The sequence below is a fragment of the Protopterus annectens genome, chromosome 16.part0 (assembly GCF_019279795.1).
Source record: "Protopterus annectens isolate FY-2018-M chromosome 16.part0, PAN1.0, whole genome shotgun sequence".
NCBI classification, from domain to species: Eukaryota; Metazoa; Chordata; order Ceratodontiformes; family Protopteridae; genus Protopterus; species Protopterus annectens.
Window position 1 is genome coordinate 515,640,086 of NC_056750.1, and position 22,929 is coordinate 515,663,014.

Sequence of the window (22,929 nt, forward strand, 5' to 3'; positions counted from 1 at the left end):
CCTGTGAGAGATGCACTTACATAGCCAAAATGGAAGCAAAGCTCTCTCCACCCAAGATTGTGCTAAACAGTCAAGAGGAGAAGGTTAACACCCACACTACATCTCAAGCAACACATAGCCCTTCTAAACCCGCACCACCAACACCCACATATAGCAACACTAAATCCACATATGCAGAGGCCCTTAACTGTAACCTGCCCAAGCAACAAAGACCTCTGAAGCTGAAACGCAAACAAACACCAATCACAACCAATGTGTCACATAGTTCACAACACCAGTGTGCCACCCAGCAACAGCCCCTAAGGCAAGACAATGTACCTAACACTTTAGTCATAGGTGACTCTATAGTCCGGCACACTGATGTCCCTCTCACCAGGTTGAATAAGGAGAAAATTACAGTCAGCTGCCTGTCGGGTGCCAGGATCCGCCACATAACGTATGCACTCAAGTCACTCCACAACAAGTACAAATATGACTCTGTCATTGTCCATGTTGGAGTGAATGACTTGAGACGTACCTCCCTGGACTACATGAAAAGAGACATGGAAGAGCTCTCGGATCATGTGGCCCAGGCAGGTATGACTCTAGCCCTGAGTAGCATCCTGCCTTCGCCCAGAATGATACCACAATATAAGGATAAAATGATTGACTTCAACAATTGGCTAAGCTTATGGTGTCATTCAAAGGGGATCCAGTATCTGTCTGCCTGGGATGACATGATTGACAGACCACGATGCTTTGCCAGAGATGGTCTGCACCTGTCACCCTGGGATTCAGGTTACTGGCTAAGGCTCTTGCCACCTTTATAGTGCCTTTTTAGGCAAACTTCAAAGGACAAAACCACCACCGTAACAGGTACAAGCATGCAAAATCTGAAGGTAATGCTACTCAGTGCTAGAAGTCTAAACCTCAAAATGCACTCTCTCGAGGCACTCCTAAAAATGGAGAACATCGATATCTGTGCAGTAACTGAGACCTGGTTCAAGGCTCCAGAGAGCACCCCTGCAATACCAGGCTACAACTCTTACCACACTTTTCGGCCACCAAACCAGGACCGAAACACTAAAGGTGGAGGAGTGTCAATATTCACCAAGGATATTCACACCACCAGGCTAGTTGGCCAACACAATGTGTCTGAAATTCTCCAAGTGCAACTAACACTAGGTAAGACTGCAATCCAAATTGTAGCTTGCTACAGATCCCCACCATACCCCAAGATTCTCACTACACCTTTCTAAACATACTGGAAAATATTAAGATAGAACCAAACACCCTAATACTGGGTGATTTTAACTACCCTGCCATTAACTGGGAAAACTACTCATGTGGCAACACCTTTAAGCAACGGTTCTTGGAATTCATAAATTCCAATGCCCTGGATCAACTAATCCATAGTCCCACCAGGGGCTCCAATATCCTAGACCTGGTCATTACCAACATGGGAAATCAATGCTCCATACCTATGGTCACCCCTCGTTAGTCAGGTCTGACCATAAGCTAATCACCCTTAACATCCACATCCCACCCCACCCCCAGTAAAGAAACCACCATAAAAACTTCTCCAAAGCCAACTTCATGCTACTCAAGTCAGAAGTGACAAACTTCATAACACCCATGCAGACGGGAACTGAAAGTTCAACTGCTGAATCCTACACTAAGGCACTGTACGAGCACATCCACTCATGCATGAATCGTGCCATCCCAAATAGAACCAAAATGCTCTCATCCAAAAAAGGAAGCCAATCTGGTGGTCCCCTGCCATAAACAAACTTTACAACAAAAGGAAGAAACCTTTGCAGAAAAGAGGAAAATCCCAGGATGCAAAAAACTCCCTTACTAGCCTCAGTAAGAAACTGAGATGCCTCATAAAATCCTCCAAAGCTAGTTACGAAAATAAAATTGCCAAAGATTCCAAAGACAACCACAAAGCATTCTATAACTATGTCAAGAATCTAAATGGCAATGCTCAGATCTGCTCTGAGCTAAAACAGAATGGCATTAAATATACTGATCCAAAGGATATTGCCAATATCCTGGCAGATCGATTCAGTGCAAACTTCACCCCCCTCACCCCTAAATGGCCCATCTCAATACTGGAAGATTGCCAAATTCCAGTAATAACGGCCACACAGGTACAAAACGCACTCTCTAAAGCCAAGAATACAGCATCCATGGGACCAGATGACATCCCGGGCTGTGTACTACATGAACTACAATATGAACTGGCACCTCACCTAAGTGTCATGTTTAATCATAGCCTCACCTCAGGTTTCGTGCCCACTGAGTGGCGCAGAGCTACAGTTATCCCAATCCACAAGGGGGGATCCACCTTGGATCCCGGAAACTACCGTCCCATCAGTCTGACAAGCCTTATCTGCAAGGCCATGGAGCGTATTATCATGGAACTTATAAACAAAGACATTGGCAACCTTCAAACACTGGACCCCACCCAGTTTGGGTTTGTGAAGGGCCGATCTGGTCTCCTGAACCTGATTGACTTCTTTGAATCAGTCTCCAGAGCCATGGACAAGGGTAAGGTGGTCCACACAGCCTATCTAGACCTTGCCAAGGCCTTTGACACCATCCCCACTCTGGAATCATAGATAAACTTACTAAGTTGGGCATTAATCCCTATGTCACCCAATGGGTTGCTAAATGGCTTACTGATAGAACCCACACTGTAAAAGTAGCCGACTCCAAATCCAGCTCCAGACAAGTGACAAGTGGAGTACCTCAGGGTTCAGTCCTGGGGCCGCTCTTGTTTGGCATCTACTTCTCTGAAGTACAGGTCAATACTAAGGGACTCTGGCTAACAAAGTTTGCAGATGACTGCAAACTGGGAGCCATTATTGAATCCCCAAATGATGTGGATACTCTACAAAAGGGCCTTACAGAAACAGATGCTTGGTGCCAGAGCCATGGGCTCAAGCTCAATGCCAAGAAATGTATTGTTATCCCCTTTGGGAAAAAGCATGTATCCATTAATTACCATATAGGTGGCAGTACACTAAACAGAAAGTGTGATAAGAGACTTAGGGACACAGGTGGACAGTGGTCTCACCTTCGATAACCACATCGCCACAACAGTCAGGAAATCCTTCTATGTGGCACACCTCATCATGAAGGGCTTTTCATCCAGAAAAAAGGAGGTCATTGTCCCACTGTACTCATCCCTCATTAGACCTATTATAGAATACAACGCCCCATTTGGTATGTACCTCTCAAGACATCTGCAACAACTGGAAAGGCCTCAGAAATACCTCACTAAAAGAATCACAGGCCCAAAGCAGATGCCCTATGCTGACCGCCTTAAAAAACTCCAGCTATACTCTGTCGCATATCGTCTACTCAGAGGCGATCTCTGCTTAACATACAAGGCCATGTCAAACCCAGAGCTGTTGGACATGCTACACTTAAAGAAATCCTAATCCCTCAGAGCTACACGCTCCAAGGATCTAAACCTTGTCATCACAATAAACAAAACATGCTGGAGGGATAGGTTCCTGACCCAGAGACTCCCCAGACTCTGGAATAGATTGCCCATACATGTCAAGCAGAGTGCCTCTTTGGACCTCTACAAGAGGAACCTTGACGATTGGATGGGAGAAAGGAAATTCACCCCAGGGATCACTTCAGTCGCCCTGCTAGACAGGGGTCCAGGAAAGTAAATAATGTGGGAAGAAATAGCCAGGGAATTGTTATGGCTAGGCTTGTATATGCCCTAGGGCTGATAGCCTAGTACCAACCTATGAATAGGTTAGAGAGGAAGACTTGTGTTGCTCAGGGATAACCAGCAAAATAATAGATTTACATTGGGGAGCAATCCTAGCCCTTAGCAGCATCCTACCATCACCCAGAATTATACCACAGTACAAGCTGAAAAATTATTGATTTCAACAATTGGCTAAGTTTCTGGTGGTATTCTAAGGGGATCCAGTATCTGTCTGGTATGACATGATTGGTAGACCTCAATGCTTTGCCAGAGATGGCCTGCATTTATCACCCCTGGGCTTCCAGGTACTGGCCAAGGCTCTTGCCACTCCTATAGTCCCTTTTTAGGCGATGTTGCAAAGACCAAAAGCTGCAAATAGTTGCGGTCTGAGGGTCATACTGCTCAATGCTAGAAGTCTAAATCTCAAAATGCATTCGCTTGAAGCACTCCTTAAAATGGAGAACATCAACATTTGTGCTGTAACAGAGACCTGGCTCAAGGCAGCGGAAAGCACCCCTGCACTACCAGGCTATAACTCATTCAACACCTTTCGGCCCCAGAACTTGGACTGAAGCTCCAAAGGCGGTGGTGTTTCCAAATTCATAAAGGATGCCCACACATCCAGACTGGGTAGCCCAACATAACGCATCAGAGATGCTTCAAGTGCAGCTAGCATTTGGTAAGATAGTAATTCATGTTGTAGCCTATTATAGGTCCCCAACCATGTCCCAAGACACTCCATGTTCCTAAGCACTCTGGAGAATATTAGGATCCAACCTAACACACTCATACTGGGCAACTTCAACTACCCCTCCATTAACTGGAAAAACTACTCATACCAATACACTTGCCCAGCATTTCCTGAAATACATTAATTCCAATGCCCTGGACCAGCTCATTCTTACACCCACTAGAAGTAGCAACATCCTTGACCTGGTCATTACTAACATGACGACCGTTGCTCTACACCAATAGTCAACTCCTCCCTGGTTAGAGCCAGCCACAAACTAATCACCTTGGAAATCCATATCCCTTTCCCCACAAAGGTAACCACCATGAAAAACTTCTACAAAGCAAACTTTGGTTTCCTAAGAACAGAGGTGGCTAACTTCATGGCACGCATGCAAATGGAGAATAGTTGCATGACCACCGAATCATACACCAATGCACTGTACGAACACGTACACAAATGCATGGATCTCACCATACCCAATAGAACCAAGATGCTCTCCTCCAAAAAAAGGAAGCCAAATCTGGTGGTCCCCAGCCATAAACAAACTCTACAACAGAAGGAGGAAACTGATGTGGAATAAGGTGAAGTCCCAAGACTGGAAAAACTCCCTTATCAGCCTGAACAAAAAGTTGAGATCCCTCATCATAGCCTCTAAAGCTTGTTATGAAAACAGAATTGCAGCAGATAGTAAAGACAACCACAAAGCCTTCTATAGTTATTTAAAGAACTTCCACGGCAATACCCAGATTTACTCTGTGAGCTAATGCGCAATGGTACCTCCTATACCTAGCCAACAGATATTGCCAATATACTGGCCGACAGATTCAGTGCCAACTTTACCTGCCCCCCCAAAGGACCGATCACAATACCAGTAGATTTCACCCAGTATTACTGCTGCACAGGTTAAAACAGCACTGTCCAAGGCCACGAATACAGCTTCTATGGGACCTGACAATGTCCCTGGCTGTGTTCTACATGAACTACAGAGTGAACTGACACCTCACCTGTGTGCCCTATTCAATCACAGCCTCACCTCAGGTTTTGTCCCTACCGAATGGTGCACTGCTAATTTCATTCCTCTCCATAAAGGAGGAGCAACTGCAGACCCTGGGAACTATTGCCCCATTAGTCTGACAAGTCTGATGCGCAAAGCTATGGAATGTATCATCATGTACCTAATAAACAAGGATATAGGGGAAATCTCCAAACCCTGCATCCCATACAGTTTGGTTTTGTGAATGGTAGATCATGCCTGCTCAACTTGGTCGACTTCTTTGAGTCAAGTCACCAGATCTGTGGATGAAGGCAAGGTGGTTCATACAGCCTACCTTGATCTGTCAAAGGCCTTTGATACCATTCCCCACTCAGGAATCATAGAAAAACTCACTAAGTTAGGCATCAACCCCTTTATCACTAGGTGGATTCCAAACTGGTTCACAGATAGAACCCACAATGTGAAAGTAGCCGACTCCAAGTCAAACTGCCGATCAGCCACAAGTGGAGTCCCACAGGGATCGGTTCTGGGTCCTCTCCTGTTTGGTATCTGCCTCGCAGAAGTCCAGGCCTGGCTGGCAAAGTTTGCAGACGATTGCAAGTTGGGAGTGATTATTAACTCCCCAGGTAATGTTGACATCGTACAGAAAGGCCTCACTGAGACCAATGACTGGTGTCAGAGCCATGGCCTTGAGCTCAATGCCAAAAAATGTCATCATCCCATTTGGCAAAAACCCAGTTCCTATGAACTACCACATCGATGGTAGTCCGATTGAACACAGAAGGCGTTATAAGAGATCTGAGTACATAGGTTGACAGCAACCTCTCTTTTGACCACTACACTGCCGCTGTGATCAGAAAGTCCTATGTGGCACATCTCATTACTAAGGGTTTTGCATCCAGGAAAAAAAGAGGTCATTGCTCTCTCTACTCTTCCCTCATTAGGCCAATCATCGAGTACAGTGCCCCATTTGGCATGTACCTCACTAGACACCTGCAACAACTGGTGAGGTTGCAAAAGTACCTCACAAAGAGGATCCTAGGCCTTAAACACTTGTCATATATAGACAGACTCAAAAAAAAACTCCAACTGTTCTCTATCTCATATCGCCTACTTAGAGGTGATCTGCTTGACTTACAAAGCCATGTCTGACCCAGCTCTGTTAGAAATGCTGCATCTAAAGAAATCCCAATCCCTCTGCACCGCACGCTCCAGAGACCTCAACCTTATTACCACAATCAACAAAACATGCTGGAGGGGCAGGTTCATAATGCAGAGACTGCCCGTGCTATGGAATAGACTTCCCATACATGTTAAGCAGAGCACCTCACTGGCCCTCTTCAAGAGAAATCTTGATGAATGGGATGAGAAATAGAAAATTCATCCCAGGGATCACTCCAGTGTCTTTACCCGACAGAGACACTGGGAACTAAGGTTGGGTGGCACGATGTCAGGGTAATCCTAAGGTCTAGGCTTGTAAGGGCTCTAGGGCAGTTAGCCTAGTACACGCCTATGAATCTATGAACTGCTGGCACCTGTAGACTGTATCCTACTGAAACCCTTTGCTAATGGAAAAAAAGTTGCCAGTGACTTTACAGATGCAAGAAATATATATTATTTTCGGTAGCTTTCATTGTTTTATCTTTTGTCAAGCCTTTCTGTTTAAAAGCCCTTGTCTGTGGCATAAACCAGGGATATTAATTTAAGGTGTCTGTGTATGTAATAGCAAGGGAAATTATTTTAAGTCTGCATATCAGTAGATTTTTATACCCCAGCAATCCAAGATCACAACATTATATTAACTTTAACTTGATTCTGTCCAGCCATTCTTACCTTGTAGAAGTATAAGACCTAGATACCTTATAAGTAAAAGAATAGGTCACTGATAAGTCTTCCCCACCTCACATTTAACATACCTTGACCACATACTATAAAAAAAATGCTTTACATTACATGCACTTTACATCATGAAATTGTTATACAAATAATTAGTAAGAATAAAACAGTTTTTTAGTTACTACTTCGGTGTCTTTCTAAGTATTAATGACAAAAAGTGGGGTACATAATTTACAGTTCTCCCAATAATTTAATACTGTCAACTAAATTCCAATCTTTTTGCAAAGCAGCGTTTCACATATCTATTCTTAAATCTTTATACAATGAACAAAGAAGAAATAAAGAAAAAATAAAACTGTTGTCAAAACCACAAAAAACGTAAACTTGTGTGGACAAACGGAGTATATTACTATTAAAATACAGACTTTATCATTTTAGCGCTTTCATCTCGTAAATGAGACTTCTTCAGAAATAAAACCAATGCATTGTTCATCAACTTTTAAATACTGAAAGTCCTGTGACGTCACAATTAATTAATTAATTTAAAAAGACATTGCCACAAAAATATTAAATATGCACATAAATAAACTGAATCAATTTTTATAATAAATAAATCAATTTTATGAATAAAACCTTGGATAAAAACTATTTGTGTTAAACTATATATTCATATGAATATTTATGTAATATTGGCTCTTTCCTGTAACATAGGTGCTAGGAAGCTTTTGTAAAAAATTGGAACATTTTTAGGACCAAAAAGGAAATTTTAGAAAAGATAGGTTTTAAGCCTAAATTTGTTAACAAGGTAGGTTACAATATTAAGCAGTTGTTGGAATATAAAACGGACGATCATAGTGAGATCAAACATGGTACTAGACCATGTGGTATGTGTACATATTGTACATATATAATGAAGAAATCTACAGTAGTGTTAAACAATAGTGTTATGAGTAAAGTGTTTTTTAAAAAGGGTAATTGCAACACAAAAGGGGTAGTATATTTGGCTTGGTGTGTTACTAGCGGACATTTTTATGTAGGCAAAACAGAACGTATGTTAAGACACAGAATTTATGAACATTTGAATGATATACAAAAATAGAAAAAACACCAATGCTTTATACAGATATTATCTGAAAAGTTTTGTATCAAATAAAAAATGTTTTTGGTCTGCCAGGAAAATATTCTGAAAATGGATACATCAGTTCAAGCCTTTGACTGCTGCAATATGCTTGCATCTCTTCTGTCCTGGTACACAGTGTGTAATAGTTTTCTATGAAAACTCTGCTGCCCCCGCGTTTTAATACTTCTGACAAAACTGTGGCAAAAGGAAAAACTCTTTCTGCTGGTATGATTGTATCTTTTCTAATATAGGTCTTGGCTACTTTCTCATGGCCAGATTTGGTGCATACACATGATGTGCCTCTATCAATCCGTAAATTATGCTGCAAAATACCAATCCAGTACTTTCGTAAAATTAATGCAGTGTGTTCCTTCACTGTTTGTCTGGAGCAACATAAAATGTTAGGTTTTCTTTGCGTCTTCTAATTACTATTTTTTTGAAACTGCTTTTCTTTAGAAGCCTCTGGCTGAGACATCATTTTCTTCCTTTCAGACCCTTATTTTTATGGTTTCAAAAGTAAATCTGAATACGTAGTTAAAGCTTCTATTTTTCCATCATCCTTTTTGTAATTTTGCTTTATGTAATCCGTGTTTCACCTGTTTTGAACATCCTTAATTGCATTTTATTTATTTTTGCCTCTTAATTACTGGAGGCCATCTCCAAGCTGAAACTTGATCTGCTTTTTGCTGAACAACTGCAAGATTCTTTCCAGACCAAACTTGTCTTCTCTTTTTCGGGATGATTTTCTCTATTTCTCACAATTTCCTTTTTACTGGCATCGAAGCAGTGTAATTACTAGCCCTTAAATGAAGTTTACCTGTATGGAAAGCTTTAAATGAATGTTTTGCAGTATCTGTTTTCACACTAGGAGTGCTCTAATCAAGCTGTTCATCAGTGTGCAGCCATCTTGGAAGTCCCCAGACCGACAAAAGTTGACTGATAAATATTCCCAGTTCGCTGTTTCTTATGCCACTGACAGGTTATGCAGTGAAGTCTGTTAAGCAACCCTGTCCTGGTGGCCATCCAGAACATTTAAGATTTTGTATGTTGACGTACAGTACTTTATAAGTCATGCCTACAACATACTGCACAAGAATAGTGGCTGCATCACAAGCAGTCTGTGTGTGTGTGTATATATATATATATATATATATATATATATCTATAAAAAAAACTTTTGAGAAACTGCATGATGAAAATGATCTCCATGTCCAGGTCTTCCTCCTGCTCTTCCTGGGCCGCAGTCATTCATGGGATTCTTTCCTTGTGGAACAGGGGCATGCTTTAGGACTGTGTCCAGAAGTTTTTGAAAAAGATGGAAAGGATCATATAAGAAGTGAAAGTTATGCATTTTCCATAACAATAGCTCTACATGATCCTGGTCTTATACCCACCCTCCTCTGCCATCTTAAAATGGATTATTTTAGGGTGTGGCTGTTGGGTGTGTATTTTTTGTATTTTGTCAGGCTTGACTTTAGAGTGGAACACTAGATCTGAAAAATTATATAGAGAAGTACTGTATTATAGGTAAAGGAAAAGAATTTAAGTCTAGGAAACTTCCTGGTTTTCAGCTGACACAGACCTGTGGACCAGGTCCCGAATGTTTTGAAGAAGATGATGGATTGTGTAGAGTTGTTGTTTATGGTCAGTATCTAACTTTTTTGTCATTATTAACTAAAACCCCTCTCAATCACCCAGATATTTAGCTGTTCAGTATATGAAATATAATCTTCACTTTGACCCGCTACACTTTTCCTGCAGTGTTGGACTGGCAATGATGGTTGTTCACTGGAAAAAAATGATAGAACCCATCAATTTAGAAATCTTTGCAATGTCTTGTACACCCTTAGCCCTCATATTCATTTCCACATTGCTATTGGCCCCTTTTCTGCATGGTCATCCAAGTTTGAGATTTAAACCTCTTATCTTTTGAGAGTGTCATAGACTGTTTTACTTCACTACTGAAAGTAAAATTTCTCTGCAGCAAGCGATGTGGAAACCATTGGTGGTTCTGCCATGTCCTATCCATCCATGAGCAGCCATCTGTACAATTTCCTCTTCAGGCAAGCAGTAAGATGATGACTTCTTGTGCTAAATGAGAGTATTTTATGCTTAACTCATTTGCTCTGTACTGACAGTTTTATTGCCTTCTTTAATGAACTTAATACCAGACTACACAGATTACAGTATATTGTTCTACTTATCATTGAATCAGAACTTGGGCTTATACTACCACCATCCTTTTCACTCATCTTTGAACAATATAACTATCTTACTAGAGAGAGTTTTGGCAAAGGGGCTCCCTGTGGCATTTTTCTGACAGAGAAGTGCCTTGTCTGCTCTCTGATTAGAATTGATAACTGAAGATGAGCATTCATACCTGACTAGTTGCAGAAACCATTTCTGGGGGACACAAATTTTGTATATAATTTTTTCTGTCCTTTGATGACCCCATCACTGCATTGTTACAATGTTCACTGTTATACTAGAAAGCCCAATATCAGATCCAGCACCACAAAACACTGATCCCGGACAACTTTTACTTTGACATTCTGTAGTATCTGGGCATTGTGCTTTTTATTGAGCCGAACATTAATCATATAATTTCTTAGTCTACCAAACGCTTTTGGGAAATAGCTGTATTTGATTGCTTAAGTCCATTTAATTTCACCGTATCACTATAATGACCAGCTTTCTGTTACTGAGAGTCTTAAAAAAAAAAAAAAAAAAAGTATGGGGGGCTCCCATTCTGCATTTTATGTGTATTTATGATAATATCTGAGTCTCCCCATTGTGTGACCTGGGTACAGTCAGCTGGAGTACTGTATTAAAAAAAAAAAATAAATCAAGTAGTTAATCACCGTTGCACCTCAGTAACATCCCAACTACTTGTTTACCTTTCAGGATAAATGCTTTGCCAAGGTCACGAAGAGTTTATTTTTCAAGACTGTTAAAAACTTTAGTGCCTAACTTAAGAATCTACTTAAACTTTAACAGTTGGAGTACCAGGAAAGACTCCTCATCAGTCTTAATAGTCATATTGTTATCTACAGCTTTGCAAAAGGGCTCTTTCATCATCATCATCAACCCCCTTTTTCCCCATTTTCTTCCCATTTTCTACATGGGGTCAGGGTTTTATGTTAACTGTTGTATCTCTCTATTCATTGCCACACTTCCGGCTTCTTTGACACTCGTGCGTGAGTGTCACAGAACTCTCACACAGTCCATTCACCTCTTTGCTGGATGCCATAGTTTTCTCTTACCTTTTTCTTGTCTGTCCCAAGTAATCTGTACCAGATAGTCTTCTGCTTTCCTGCACATGTGCCCAACCCACTGTAATCTGTTCTCTTCGTTCCTTTCTACAATTGGAGCTACTTCGGCTTCTGCTCTTATCTTCATCTCTTTGTCTGTCCCGCAGTGTGCATCCTACCATCCTTCTCAGGCACTTCATTTCCATCACCTCTAGCTTTCTCTTCTGCTCTGCCTTTACTGCCCAGGTTTATTTACCATACAGTATTACTGGTCGCACCACTGTTGTACACCTTACTTTTCAGCTTCTTTGGCATTCTTCTGTCATATACTACACCTGACAATATATGCCATTTGGCTGCAACCCCTCTGATTATAGCTTTGACCTCTTCATTCAGACTTCCATTATCATTAATCACCCCTCCCAGATACTAGAAGCTATAATTCTGTTCCACTGTCTTCTCTTCTACCTCATTTCTCAGCTTTTTCTGATTTCCCCAATTTGATGCCATTACCACTGTCTCATCTGTACTTCGTTTCGTCCCATGTGCCTTCAACCCAAAGGGCTCTTTAAGGGAACAAAATAGCTTAGCTTTGAAACAGGGTGTACGTGTGCAAGACTTGTTAGTTTTTGGTAACAGATTAATGAGCTCACTGTGGCGGTGCTGCGGTAGCGTTGTCGCCTCACAGTAAGACGCTGTCCGGGTCGACTCTCATCTAGAGCGTCTTCTGCGTGGAGACATGCGTGAATGGGCCTTCCTTCGTTGAAGGTTGTGCGTCAGGGCTGGCAACTCGGTACGTAAAAATCAACTGCCAATCATTAGCAGACCGACGTTCCGCTGTGGCGACCCCTAACCTGGAAAAGCCGAAAGACACAACAGCATTAATGAGGTCACTGTCTTCCCTCCCCACCTCTACCAAAAAAAAAAAAAAGAAAAGAAAAACAAAGTTGCTAGCATCTTGATTAACAATTGTTGCAGTCCTGAATATCCATGATAATCGGAGATCTTCTGTTTTTCTAGTTTGACCTCAAGGCCGGTGTGCTCCCTGTTTCTGAGAGGCCCTGAACCTGAAACTCTCCCTTACACTTTGTTAAAAGAACTTCAAAAGTATGTTCCAGTGAAGGACAAAGCCTTGACTTACAGACAAGGCAACCTCTGTTTGACTAGTGACTCAGGTGCATGATGTCACAGGCAAGGAATATGTGCCTGCCCATCCTGGGCAGTGATGGATAGTGGTTGCCACTTGTCTCAACGCTACTGCTCTAATGACAGAGTCTCTTTTTGGGAACAGTGGCCCTTCATGATGCAAGGAGTCTTTGTTGGGAAGATATGCCCAACCCAAGCCATTAACTGTAACCCATTTTGGCACATAAGGAATTAGGATGGTAGATGTGGGTGGACATAGATGGCCTTTTTAGTGACACAGGTACTCATGTCAGCACCAGTGAAAGGGTAGTCATTAAAATGAAACATGCTTTCATTGCTAAACACCCCCATGGTTACTTATATGATGGCCCTCCATAAGCCACTTTTGCTGTATTGTTGAGCTTGTAAAAAGGGCTAAACATGTTGTGTACAGCTATTTGGGGTTTAGCTTTAAGGGTCTGAATTTATCATTAAAGACTAAAAAGTATAAAATCACCAGGCATATACACCACTTGAATGTCATTAAGTGGCTGTTTGCATATATCCTATGGGCCTCCTTCAAAGGCGGTTTAAGGTATTATAGTGAATACTCTGTTTTATCTGAGGTCTTTCTGTTGCTAGTTGGCTTTTTGTTTTTTCTGCGTGATCCTTATTTGTTTAGTCTCTGGAAGTTACTTAAACCACATTACAAGGCCATTGTTCTCCACTATGTATCCCATTTGCTTTGTATTATGTACAGTGTCCTACTTCTCTTCTTGTCATGGTTGCAAGGCTGACTGTATCCCATTAACTGCTTTTTGGTTGGTTCTTTAGAGGTCATGTCCCCTACATCATTTGCGAATGTCATGTTCAAAGATGCCACCATGTTTGTCAACCAGTAAATGATTTTCTTACTTCAAACACTGACAGACTCCACTCTCCTCATAAATGGTTTACTAATTATCACTCTGAAAATGAAGGGACAGGATTGGTGAAATGATTTAAAGTAATATTGTAGTATTCTGTGTCTGAGAAGGAATTGTGTTTTGTTCTTAATTTTTCTACTTTTGCTACTTTTTCTTCCTTGCTGTATGTCAGTCATCCTGTTACTTGACCAGTCCATTTATTCATAGCCAGCATGGGTCGGTCAGATGAGAAGGTCATAATCCAGACAGATATCCAGGTTTAATTGATCTTATCTGCTTCCTATATGGCTGTCTGAAATGTGTGGGATCATACAGTGATGCCGTATTACCTTGTACATGGTTTCATTCTTAAGTCATCTTACAGCCACTTTGTGCAGCTGCACAGCTTGGTAGAAACGTCTTGGTCTTTACTGCTGGATGCTATGACATCCACCTCCACTAGATGTCAGTCATGCAGAGGGACTGGCTGCCTCCTTTGTTTCAGGGCATGTAAGCCTCGCACCAGTTTTTCACTCCCACCTTCCTTTGCTGGCTTCACCTACAGCTGTACTACTAGACAACAATATGTTTATTAATAATATTTACACTGTCCTTTCTGACTTAAGCACTCTTCTATATGTAGATGATCCTGTACAGAGAGCGTCAAATTCAAGTAGCACCATTCAATTTAACCATCAAAAGGACTTTTCTTCCTTCTTCCATGGTTCTGGCATGCAAATCTGTTGATCATTGATGACAAAACCAATATGATTCTTTTCAAAGCTGGCAGGGCTTGTAGCTTCCTTTCCTGTTGGACCATAAATGGGGTCTGCTCAAAGATTGTGTCAGAGAGCACAGCATTATTTAACAAGAGTGGCTCTACCGTGCCCTTACATTTAAGATGCAATAGTGTGATGCCCCTTTTGTCAATGTCAGCAAGTAAGTATATCTTTTAAATTGTTACTCCACCAAAGAATAGAAAAGGTGGACATTGAATTGCTAAGTCTTCTGCTTGAATATGTTTCCTTTAGAGTGCATAGCCTCAGTGGGCAATGCTAAATCTTTACAAGCATTTCTCACTTGAATCTACTACTATGTCTCACATTTGCCCAAAAAGACCGTCACTGCAGGGCTGTTAAACAAGCAGGGTGAGTTCCATTTTCAGAAGGAGCTAGATTTCTCATTTGTGTTATCTGTGGCTTTAAATGAAACTTCACTTTTGCCCTTCTCATGCATTCTTACCTGAAATTAGTGAAGGGCCCTTTAATTTGTGATGGTGCCCCTAATCTTAGGTGATGCAAAACCCAAACTACTGAAATGAGCTCTGTGTTCTGTATTGGCTTCTTAGTGTAGAGCACCTCCTGCTTATGGTCCCAGAGGCAGTTGATCTACCTGTCTTTAGGGACAGCCTCCTTTGCACTTTTTAAAACGGACTTTATGCAAAGCTGACTTTGGGCTCCTAAAAACAGAGGTGGCTAACTTCACGGCACCCATGCCAATGGAAAATAGCTGCATGACTGCCGAATCATACACCAGTGCACTGTACAAACATGTGCATAAATGCATGGAACTAGCCATTCCCAACAGAATCAAGACGCTCTTCTCCAAAAAAAAGGAAGCCAATCTGGTAAAATACACCCCTGGGATCACTTCATTGGCTCTGCTTGACAGATAATCAGTTAATCAATGGGGTGGGCGAAAACCAACATGCTCTGGCTAGGCTTATAAATGCCCAGCGTAGTACCTACCTATGGTTGTCCCCTGCCATTAATAAACTCTACAACAGAAGGAGGAAACTGTTGCAGGAAAAGGTGAAGTCCCAAGACTGGAAAAACTCCCTTATTAGCCTCAACAAAAAGTTGAGATCCCTCATCAAATCCTTCAAAGCCAGATATGAAGGCAGAATTGCAGCAGACACTAAAAACAATCACAAAGCCTTCTATAGTGATATCAAGAATGTCCACGGCAGTACCCAGATTTGCTCCGAGTTACTGCACAATGGCACCTCCTATATTGAGCCAACAGATATTACCACCATACTGGCCGACAGATTCAATGCCAGCTTTACCCCTCCCCCCCCAAAGGACCAATCACAATACCAGAAGAATGCCAGGCACCCAGCATTACTTCAGCACAGGTTAAAGCTGTATTGTCCAAGGCCAAGAATACAGCTTCCATGGGACCCGATAATATCCTTATCTGTGTTCCACATGAACTACAAAGTGATCTGGCACCACATTGTGTGCCGCCCTGTTCAGTGACAGCCTCACCTTAGGCTTTGTCCCTACTGAACGGCGCACTGCTACAGTCATCCCTCTCCATAAAGGGGGAGCGACTACAGACCCTGGGAATTATCACTCCGTTAGCCTGATGAGTCTGATATGTAAAGCTATGGAGCGCATTATCATGGACCTGATTAACAAAGATACTGGAAATCTCCAAATTTGACCCCACGCAATGTGGCTTTGTGAAAGGGAGATCATGCCTGCTCAACTTGATTGACTTCTTTGAGTCAGTCATGAGGGCTGTGGATGAAGGTAATGCAGTGCATACAGCCTGCCTCAATCTGGCCAAGGCCTTTGATACCATTCCTCACTCGGGAATTATTGATAAACTCACCAAACTAGGCATCAACCCCTATATCACTAGGTGGGTTGCAAACTGGCCTCTGAGATGGAACACACAGTGTGAAAGTAGCAGACTCAAAGTCAGACAGCCAACCAGTCAGGAGTGGAGTCCCACAGGGATCAGTCCTGTGTCCTCTCCTGTTCGGCATCTACTTCTCAGAAGTCCAGGCCAACACAAAGGGACTCTGGCTCCCCATGTTCGCAGATAACTGCAAGCTGGGAGCCATTATTAATTCCCTAAATGATCTAGACATCCTACAGAAAGACCTCACTGAGACCAATGACTGGTGTCGAAACCATGTCCTTAAGCTTAACGCCAAAAAATGTGTAGTCATCCCCTTTGGTAAAAACTCCGTTCCCCCTAATTATCACATCAATGGGAGCCCCCTGAACACTGAGGTTTAAGAGATCTGGGGATGCAGGTTGACAGCAACCTCTCCTTCGACCACCACATTGCCACTGTGGTCAGAAAGTCGTATGTGGCACATCTCATCTAGGAAGAAAGAGGTCACTGTCTCTTTCTCTCTCTCTACTCTTCCCTCATTAGACCAATCATGGAGTATAGTGCCCCTTTTGGCATGTACCTCACTAGACACCAGCAACAGCTGGAGAGGCCACAGAAGTACCTCATGAAGAGGATCCTAAGCATTAAACACATGTCCTACATGGACAGACTCAAAAGGCTCCAGCTATTCTGTGTCTCATATTGCCTACTTAGAGGCGATCTCTGCTTGACTTACAAAGCCCATGTCTGACCAACTCTGTTAGAAATGCTACATTTAAAGAAATCCCAATCCCTCTGCACCACACGCTCCAGATACTTCAACCTGATTACCACAATCAACAGAACTTGCTGGGGGGACAGGTTCCTCACCCAGAGATTGCCCATGCTCTGGAATAGACTTCCCACACCTGTCAAGCAGAGCACCTCGCTGTCCCTCTTCAAGAGAAATCTTGATGAGTGGATGGGTAATAGAAAGTTCACCCCTGGGATCACTCTAGTGGCTGTACTTGATAGCGGCACTGGGAATTAACATCGCGTGGCACGATACCAAGGCACATCTATAAGCTAGGCTTGTAAAGGCTCCAGGGCCTTTAGCCTAGTACATACCTATGACATTTTCCCCACTTAGGACATTACTATGTAGCAGTTTACAATCATGCTATACTGAGTATCTTTTATGCTTTAAATTTATCATAAATCTTGTAAGTATGATTTATCAGCTGTGTTGGTACATGTGGTGTATTTTCTGTTGGCTTGATTCATAATGGAAAAGATTTGTTCTTAGCCCATCTGACAAGTTGTAAACAGTTAAATTACTTACATGACTGATACATATTATACATATTTAGCTTTGTTGCTTAATTCATTTAGAGCAAGTGTGGTGATGTTGCTTCTGGCACCTTTTTCTGAATGCCAGTCTCACCCCCACAGAGTAAGAGGTGTGTACTTTGTTGTCTGTCTTATCCCACAGGAGTGCTGAATTTTGCCAGTGTGAAATTCACCATATCTGTTCCTTTTGGTAAAATAGGCAAATTGTAAAGGAGGCATCTATTTTATATACATGAACTACAAGAAGCACACCGCCTACCTGGACTTGCTTGAGTCACTTGTTGTACAGCCAAACACCTTGGTCATGGGACATTTCAACTATCCTATCACATGGGAGATGTGCACGAGCACAATCTTGATCGCTGTGAGATTCCTGGACTTTAATACAAATGCTCTGCAACAGTTAGTCTACACCCCCACAAAGGACTAAAATGTTCTGGACTTTGTACTTAACAATATGGGGAGTCACTGCACTACCCCCAGTGTTCTGCCCTCTGTAGTAAGGTCAGACCATAACTCTGTCCATTTGAAGTAACGATCAGACCTGACACTTCACAGGAGAAATAAAATGAGACTTCTCCAAAACAAAGTATAGCCTATTAAGCGATGGTTTGAAAAGTTACAAACCTGCTGACACAGCCAATAATGACTCCTATGCAGAGGAGTACACAAACACCCTTTATAACCACTTAAACAATTGTATTGATGCTGCTGTACCTAAAAGAATCAAAACCAAGTCCTCCTGTAAAAACTACCCACCCTGGTTGATCTCTTTTATAAATAGATTATATAACAAAAGGAAGAAACTGATATCTAAGAACAAGAGGGAACTTTGTCAGCAGAAGAATACTTTCCACAGCTTGAACAAGCAAATTAGATACGTGGTAAAGTCCTCTAAAGCTTGTTATGAGGCTACTCAGCTATGTGCCAAACTCATAGTGGACAGTACTACTCACACTGACCCTGAGGAAATTGCCAAACTGTTAGACAGATTTGGCACAAACTTCACCCTCCTGTCCCCACCAGCCACACCCCAAAGCATACCTTACACCTGTCCTCTCTCCAATATCTCCAAAGAGTAGGTCATATCCACGTTCTCCAAGGCCAAAAATGCAGCCTCTATGGGAGCAGATAACATCCCAGGCTACTTACCAAACAACCTAAAACATGATCTAGTGGATCCACTTGGCACCATAGCCTGAGCACTGACTTTGTTCAGCAGAGTGGGGAACAGCAACTGTAATCCTTTTGCACAAAGGGGATCCATTGACCAACCCTGGGAACTATAGACCCATAAGCCTAACCAGCCTTATCTGCAAGACCATGGAAAGAATCACCATGGACCGTATCAACAAAGACATAGACAACCTTCAAATGCCTGACCCAGTTTGCCTTCATTAAGGGATGGTCATGCTTACTAAACCTGATTGACTTCTTAGAGATTGTCACCAAAGCCCTAGACGAAGGGAGAGTAGGCCGCCTATCTTTACTTAGCCATGGCTTTTGACATAGTCCCCCCACTCTGGTATCATCGAGAAACTCTCCCAACTAGAGATTAACCCATATGTCACTAGATGGTTGGCCAACTGGCTCACCAACAGAATCCATACTGTCAGAGTTGGGGATTCTACCTCCACCGACCAACACCTGTAGAATAGTTACCAGTGGGGTGTCACAAGGTTCTGTGCTGGGTCGCCTACTGTTTGGAATCTATTTCTCGGAAGTCCAGGTAAAAGTAGATGGCCTGTGGCTTACCAAGTTCACAGATGCCTGGAAACTGAGAGCAATCATTGAGTCCCCTAAAGATATTAGCATATTACAGGAGAGGTTAACACAGACAAATGATTGGTGCCAAAGCCACGGTCTAAAACTAAAGGCAAAAAGTCCATTGTTGTCCCCTTTGGCAAAGATGTAACCCCTGCAAATTACAGTATAGGCAGCAGCTCTGTAAAGTCAACCCCAGTGGTGTGTGACTTGGGAATACAAGTTAATAGCAGTCTACACTTTGATCACCATGTTTCCACAGTGTTAAAGAAAGCCTTTTACGTTGCACATCTCTTAAGTAAGGGCATCGCATTCAAGGCCAAGGATGTTATAACTCCTCTATACTTCACCCTCATCAGACCACTAATAGATTACAGTGCTTCCTTTTGCATATACGTCACCAGACACCTTTAACAGCTGGAGAGACCACAGAGGTTCCTGACAAAGAGAATTCAGGGACTCCAAAACATGACCTTCATGAAAAGTTTGAAAGCCCTGTTGCTGTACTCTTACTCCTACAGACTGCTAAGAGGCGACCTGTGCCTGGCCTACAGAGCAGTCTCTGACTTTGACCTAATGGAAATGTTGCACATCTGCAAATCAAATGGGACAAGTCACTCACTCCAGAGATCTCAGCCTAATCTGTGACTTAAACAAAACATGCTAGAGAGACAGCTGCTACTCTGGAATTAACTTCCAATTAATCAATGACCCTGTTTAAATGCAACCTGGACAACTGGATGGGAGACAATAAATTCATCTCCTGGGTAACGCCTATGTCCCTCATGGACAGGGGCAGCAGACGCTGATCATAGATTCACTGTGCAAACAATCAGGCCATCTAACAATGGTTAATTAGGGAACCATCTAACAAAGGTCAGTTAGGGAACACTGATATTACGTGGCTAGGCTTGTAAATGCCCTAGGGCTATTAGCCTTGTAACCACCTATGCAGCTGCAGCTGAGCATGCTGTGGCTAATGGCAAACAGGTCATGTCCAGCAGATTGTGTGATACTTTTTGGCAGAACCAATACAACTGTTTCTGATGTGGTTGGAGGAGTAGCAGGTTTAAATATATGAGTACATTCCTTCAGTTCTCAAAAAGGAAGGAAAGGAGTTTTAAGTATGTAGACATGCAGTGTAAACTTCACTAGTGCATTGATTACTGTTATTTAGCAAGCATCTTGCCGATTTAACTCAGTAGCACTGCTTCTAATATAAATATTTTAATTCGTATTAAGCTTGGCCAGCATATTCTCATAAATTAAGAACATTCAGCCTTTGCCAGGAAACTCATAATCCAAGCCCAGTAATCTAGATGTGAATTTGTTGTTCTAAAACTGGACATGATGCTCAAACTAAATACAGAAAGTTTCATTCTAAGGTAAATTGAATTAATAACTGCAATGTACTAGTACTAAAATTCTGATGTGTCCCGTCTTCGCCCTGTTAACATATCTGTGCTAATTGTTGCCATCTTGTTTGTATTGGCAGGTTCAAAACTACGTGGAGTTTTTCAGAAGATGGATGACCTGCTCTCTGGGAGGAAAGTACAGTGCAGAGACAAAAGCGTATCAGCAACTCAACATCCACATGGATTGGATTTTGTATTTTACAAAGTCGCTGAAGTGTTTGTGGTGAGAAGCTTTTCCTTTAGCTTTCTTTTTGTTGTGCTTATGTTATCTGAACTTTACCCAGGTCCTTAGCAGCGGCAAGCATGTTATTTTTGTTGTAAGTACTTAAGGAATTTTTGAAGACTTGAAAGTGGAAGGATACGTTTGTGAAGGAAGAATAGCACAAATGATCGTTTTAAACATTGTCAATATTAACTGTTAATGTAAACCATGGCTGTACATGATTGTCACTGTTGAAATGACACACTGACCCCATGTGCAAAAATAGGAAGAAGGGGTTGTGGGTGGATGGATATACATATAATTTACACATCTTTAGAGGATTGGAAAATACAATGATGTTCCAAAAGCTAAAAATAAAGTTAGGAAACACCTTTATTGGGAATACAGTCAAGTCTGGGGAAGGAGCACAAACTTACTGGTTTGAAATAAAAATAATCTTCCCAGTTGTGTTATTCAGAAGTTAACTGAAAAGCTGCTATATGATAAAACAAGCAATTGCTCTTTAGACATTGTAGCCAGAATAGTAGATGATTAGGTTTAGATTGCAATTGATTAGTTAGGGGTTCAAGATTGTAGTGCATTTTCAACAGATTGTTCACATTTGTATTATCACGTGGTGTAGAATAGTTTCACTTAAGAGTTGGGTATTTTTTAGCAAAAATAATTGGAATAATTCTTAACCTTGGGTGCCTAAGTTACCTCTGCACCTGATGACTCTTAGCGAATATCAGGTGTTTGATAACTGACTCTTCTGCATTTTGTAATAAATTAATTACTTAAACTTAAACGGGAAATATTTTTCAACCCTTAGAAGATTTTAATGTTAGAAATTCATTGCATCAGTTAATGTAAAAACAAATGTCTTGAATTAAAACTAACTCCAGAATTAATCTGGAGATGTTAGGGACATGTTGCGCATTTAAGGTTCATAGGTAATTGTTAGACTTGCAGTCCAGGAGACCATTGAGAAAACCTAGTCCAATTTTCCCTTTGCCACAAAGCAATGTCTGTTAGTGACTTGCTCAGAGTTGTGTAGTTTCAGGTATAGGCTAAAAGAATCTAACCCTGTCCTACAGAAAACAGATTGTCAACATAACTTTAGTCCTTTGTGCTGCCTGACTACAATTTCCATTCTCTTTCTGTCACATAGTAATAGGTCAAAGATAAGCCAGTCCATTATTAATGATTGTGTTATAAGCGCAGATGTGTTCTCTAGACATCCTATCTCAGTGCTCATATTTGCATCTATTTAGAGCCATATTTAGTGGCAGTCACTTTATAGAGCAAATGTATTGTGATAGTGGAATTTCTCTTTTCAAATGAAAGAGTACTGGTTTATACATATGATAAACATCTGGACTGTATTAACTTGTAGTGCATGAAACATGCTGATTTGCACTTCGATTTTCAGAAAAAGACAAACCATTTAAGCGTCAGAGTGGTGCACGACCCGACCTTAAGTGTTAAGCCCTCCCTGCTTATGTTGTTAAGGTCAGGTCTAGAGAGCAGCAGCAAAATCTGCTTGTACTAATCAGCAAATGGCAGCAGTAGAACAAAAAAATTGTTTCTGCCTGTTGTCCGTACCTATAATATGTCCGCAAGTTCCTCTAAAAGCAAACTTGCTAGAATAACAAGATTTCTTTTAACATTTATTTTTCTGAAGGATACATATTCTGAAGTTCTAATGTATGTCATTTAGTGCCATCAGTCCTTACTGTTTTGTCTGAAAACTACAGGTTTTATGAGGAACAAGCCACAAATAAACAATTATCTGGGCATTCACTGAAAATGTAAGCTGAGAGGCATGAAAGACTAGTGTAAATGTGACGCCTTTCTGGCAGTGGCTGCTAAGTGTTTTATGCTTTGAAAACCTGCATAATACCTTAATTAT

At 41.6% G+C, this 22,929-nt stretch overlaps 1 protein-coding gene across 1 annotated transcript in view; it reads left to right on the plus strand.

The window, feature by feature from the left end:
- The window catches only part of GLE1 (GLE1 RNA export mediator), a 1,828,321-nt gene that overhangs the window by 1,182,702 nt on the left and 622,690 nt on the right, over window positions 1-22,929 (plus strand). The window contains exon 10 of the mRNA XM_044058440.1: window positions 20,896-21,038. Within this exon, the coding sequence (XP_043914375.1) occupies window positions 20,896-21,038 (143 nt within the window). The remainder of the gene's footprint in view (window positions 1-20,895; window positions 21,039-22,929) is intronic.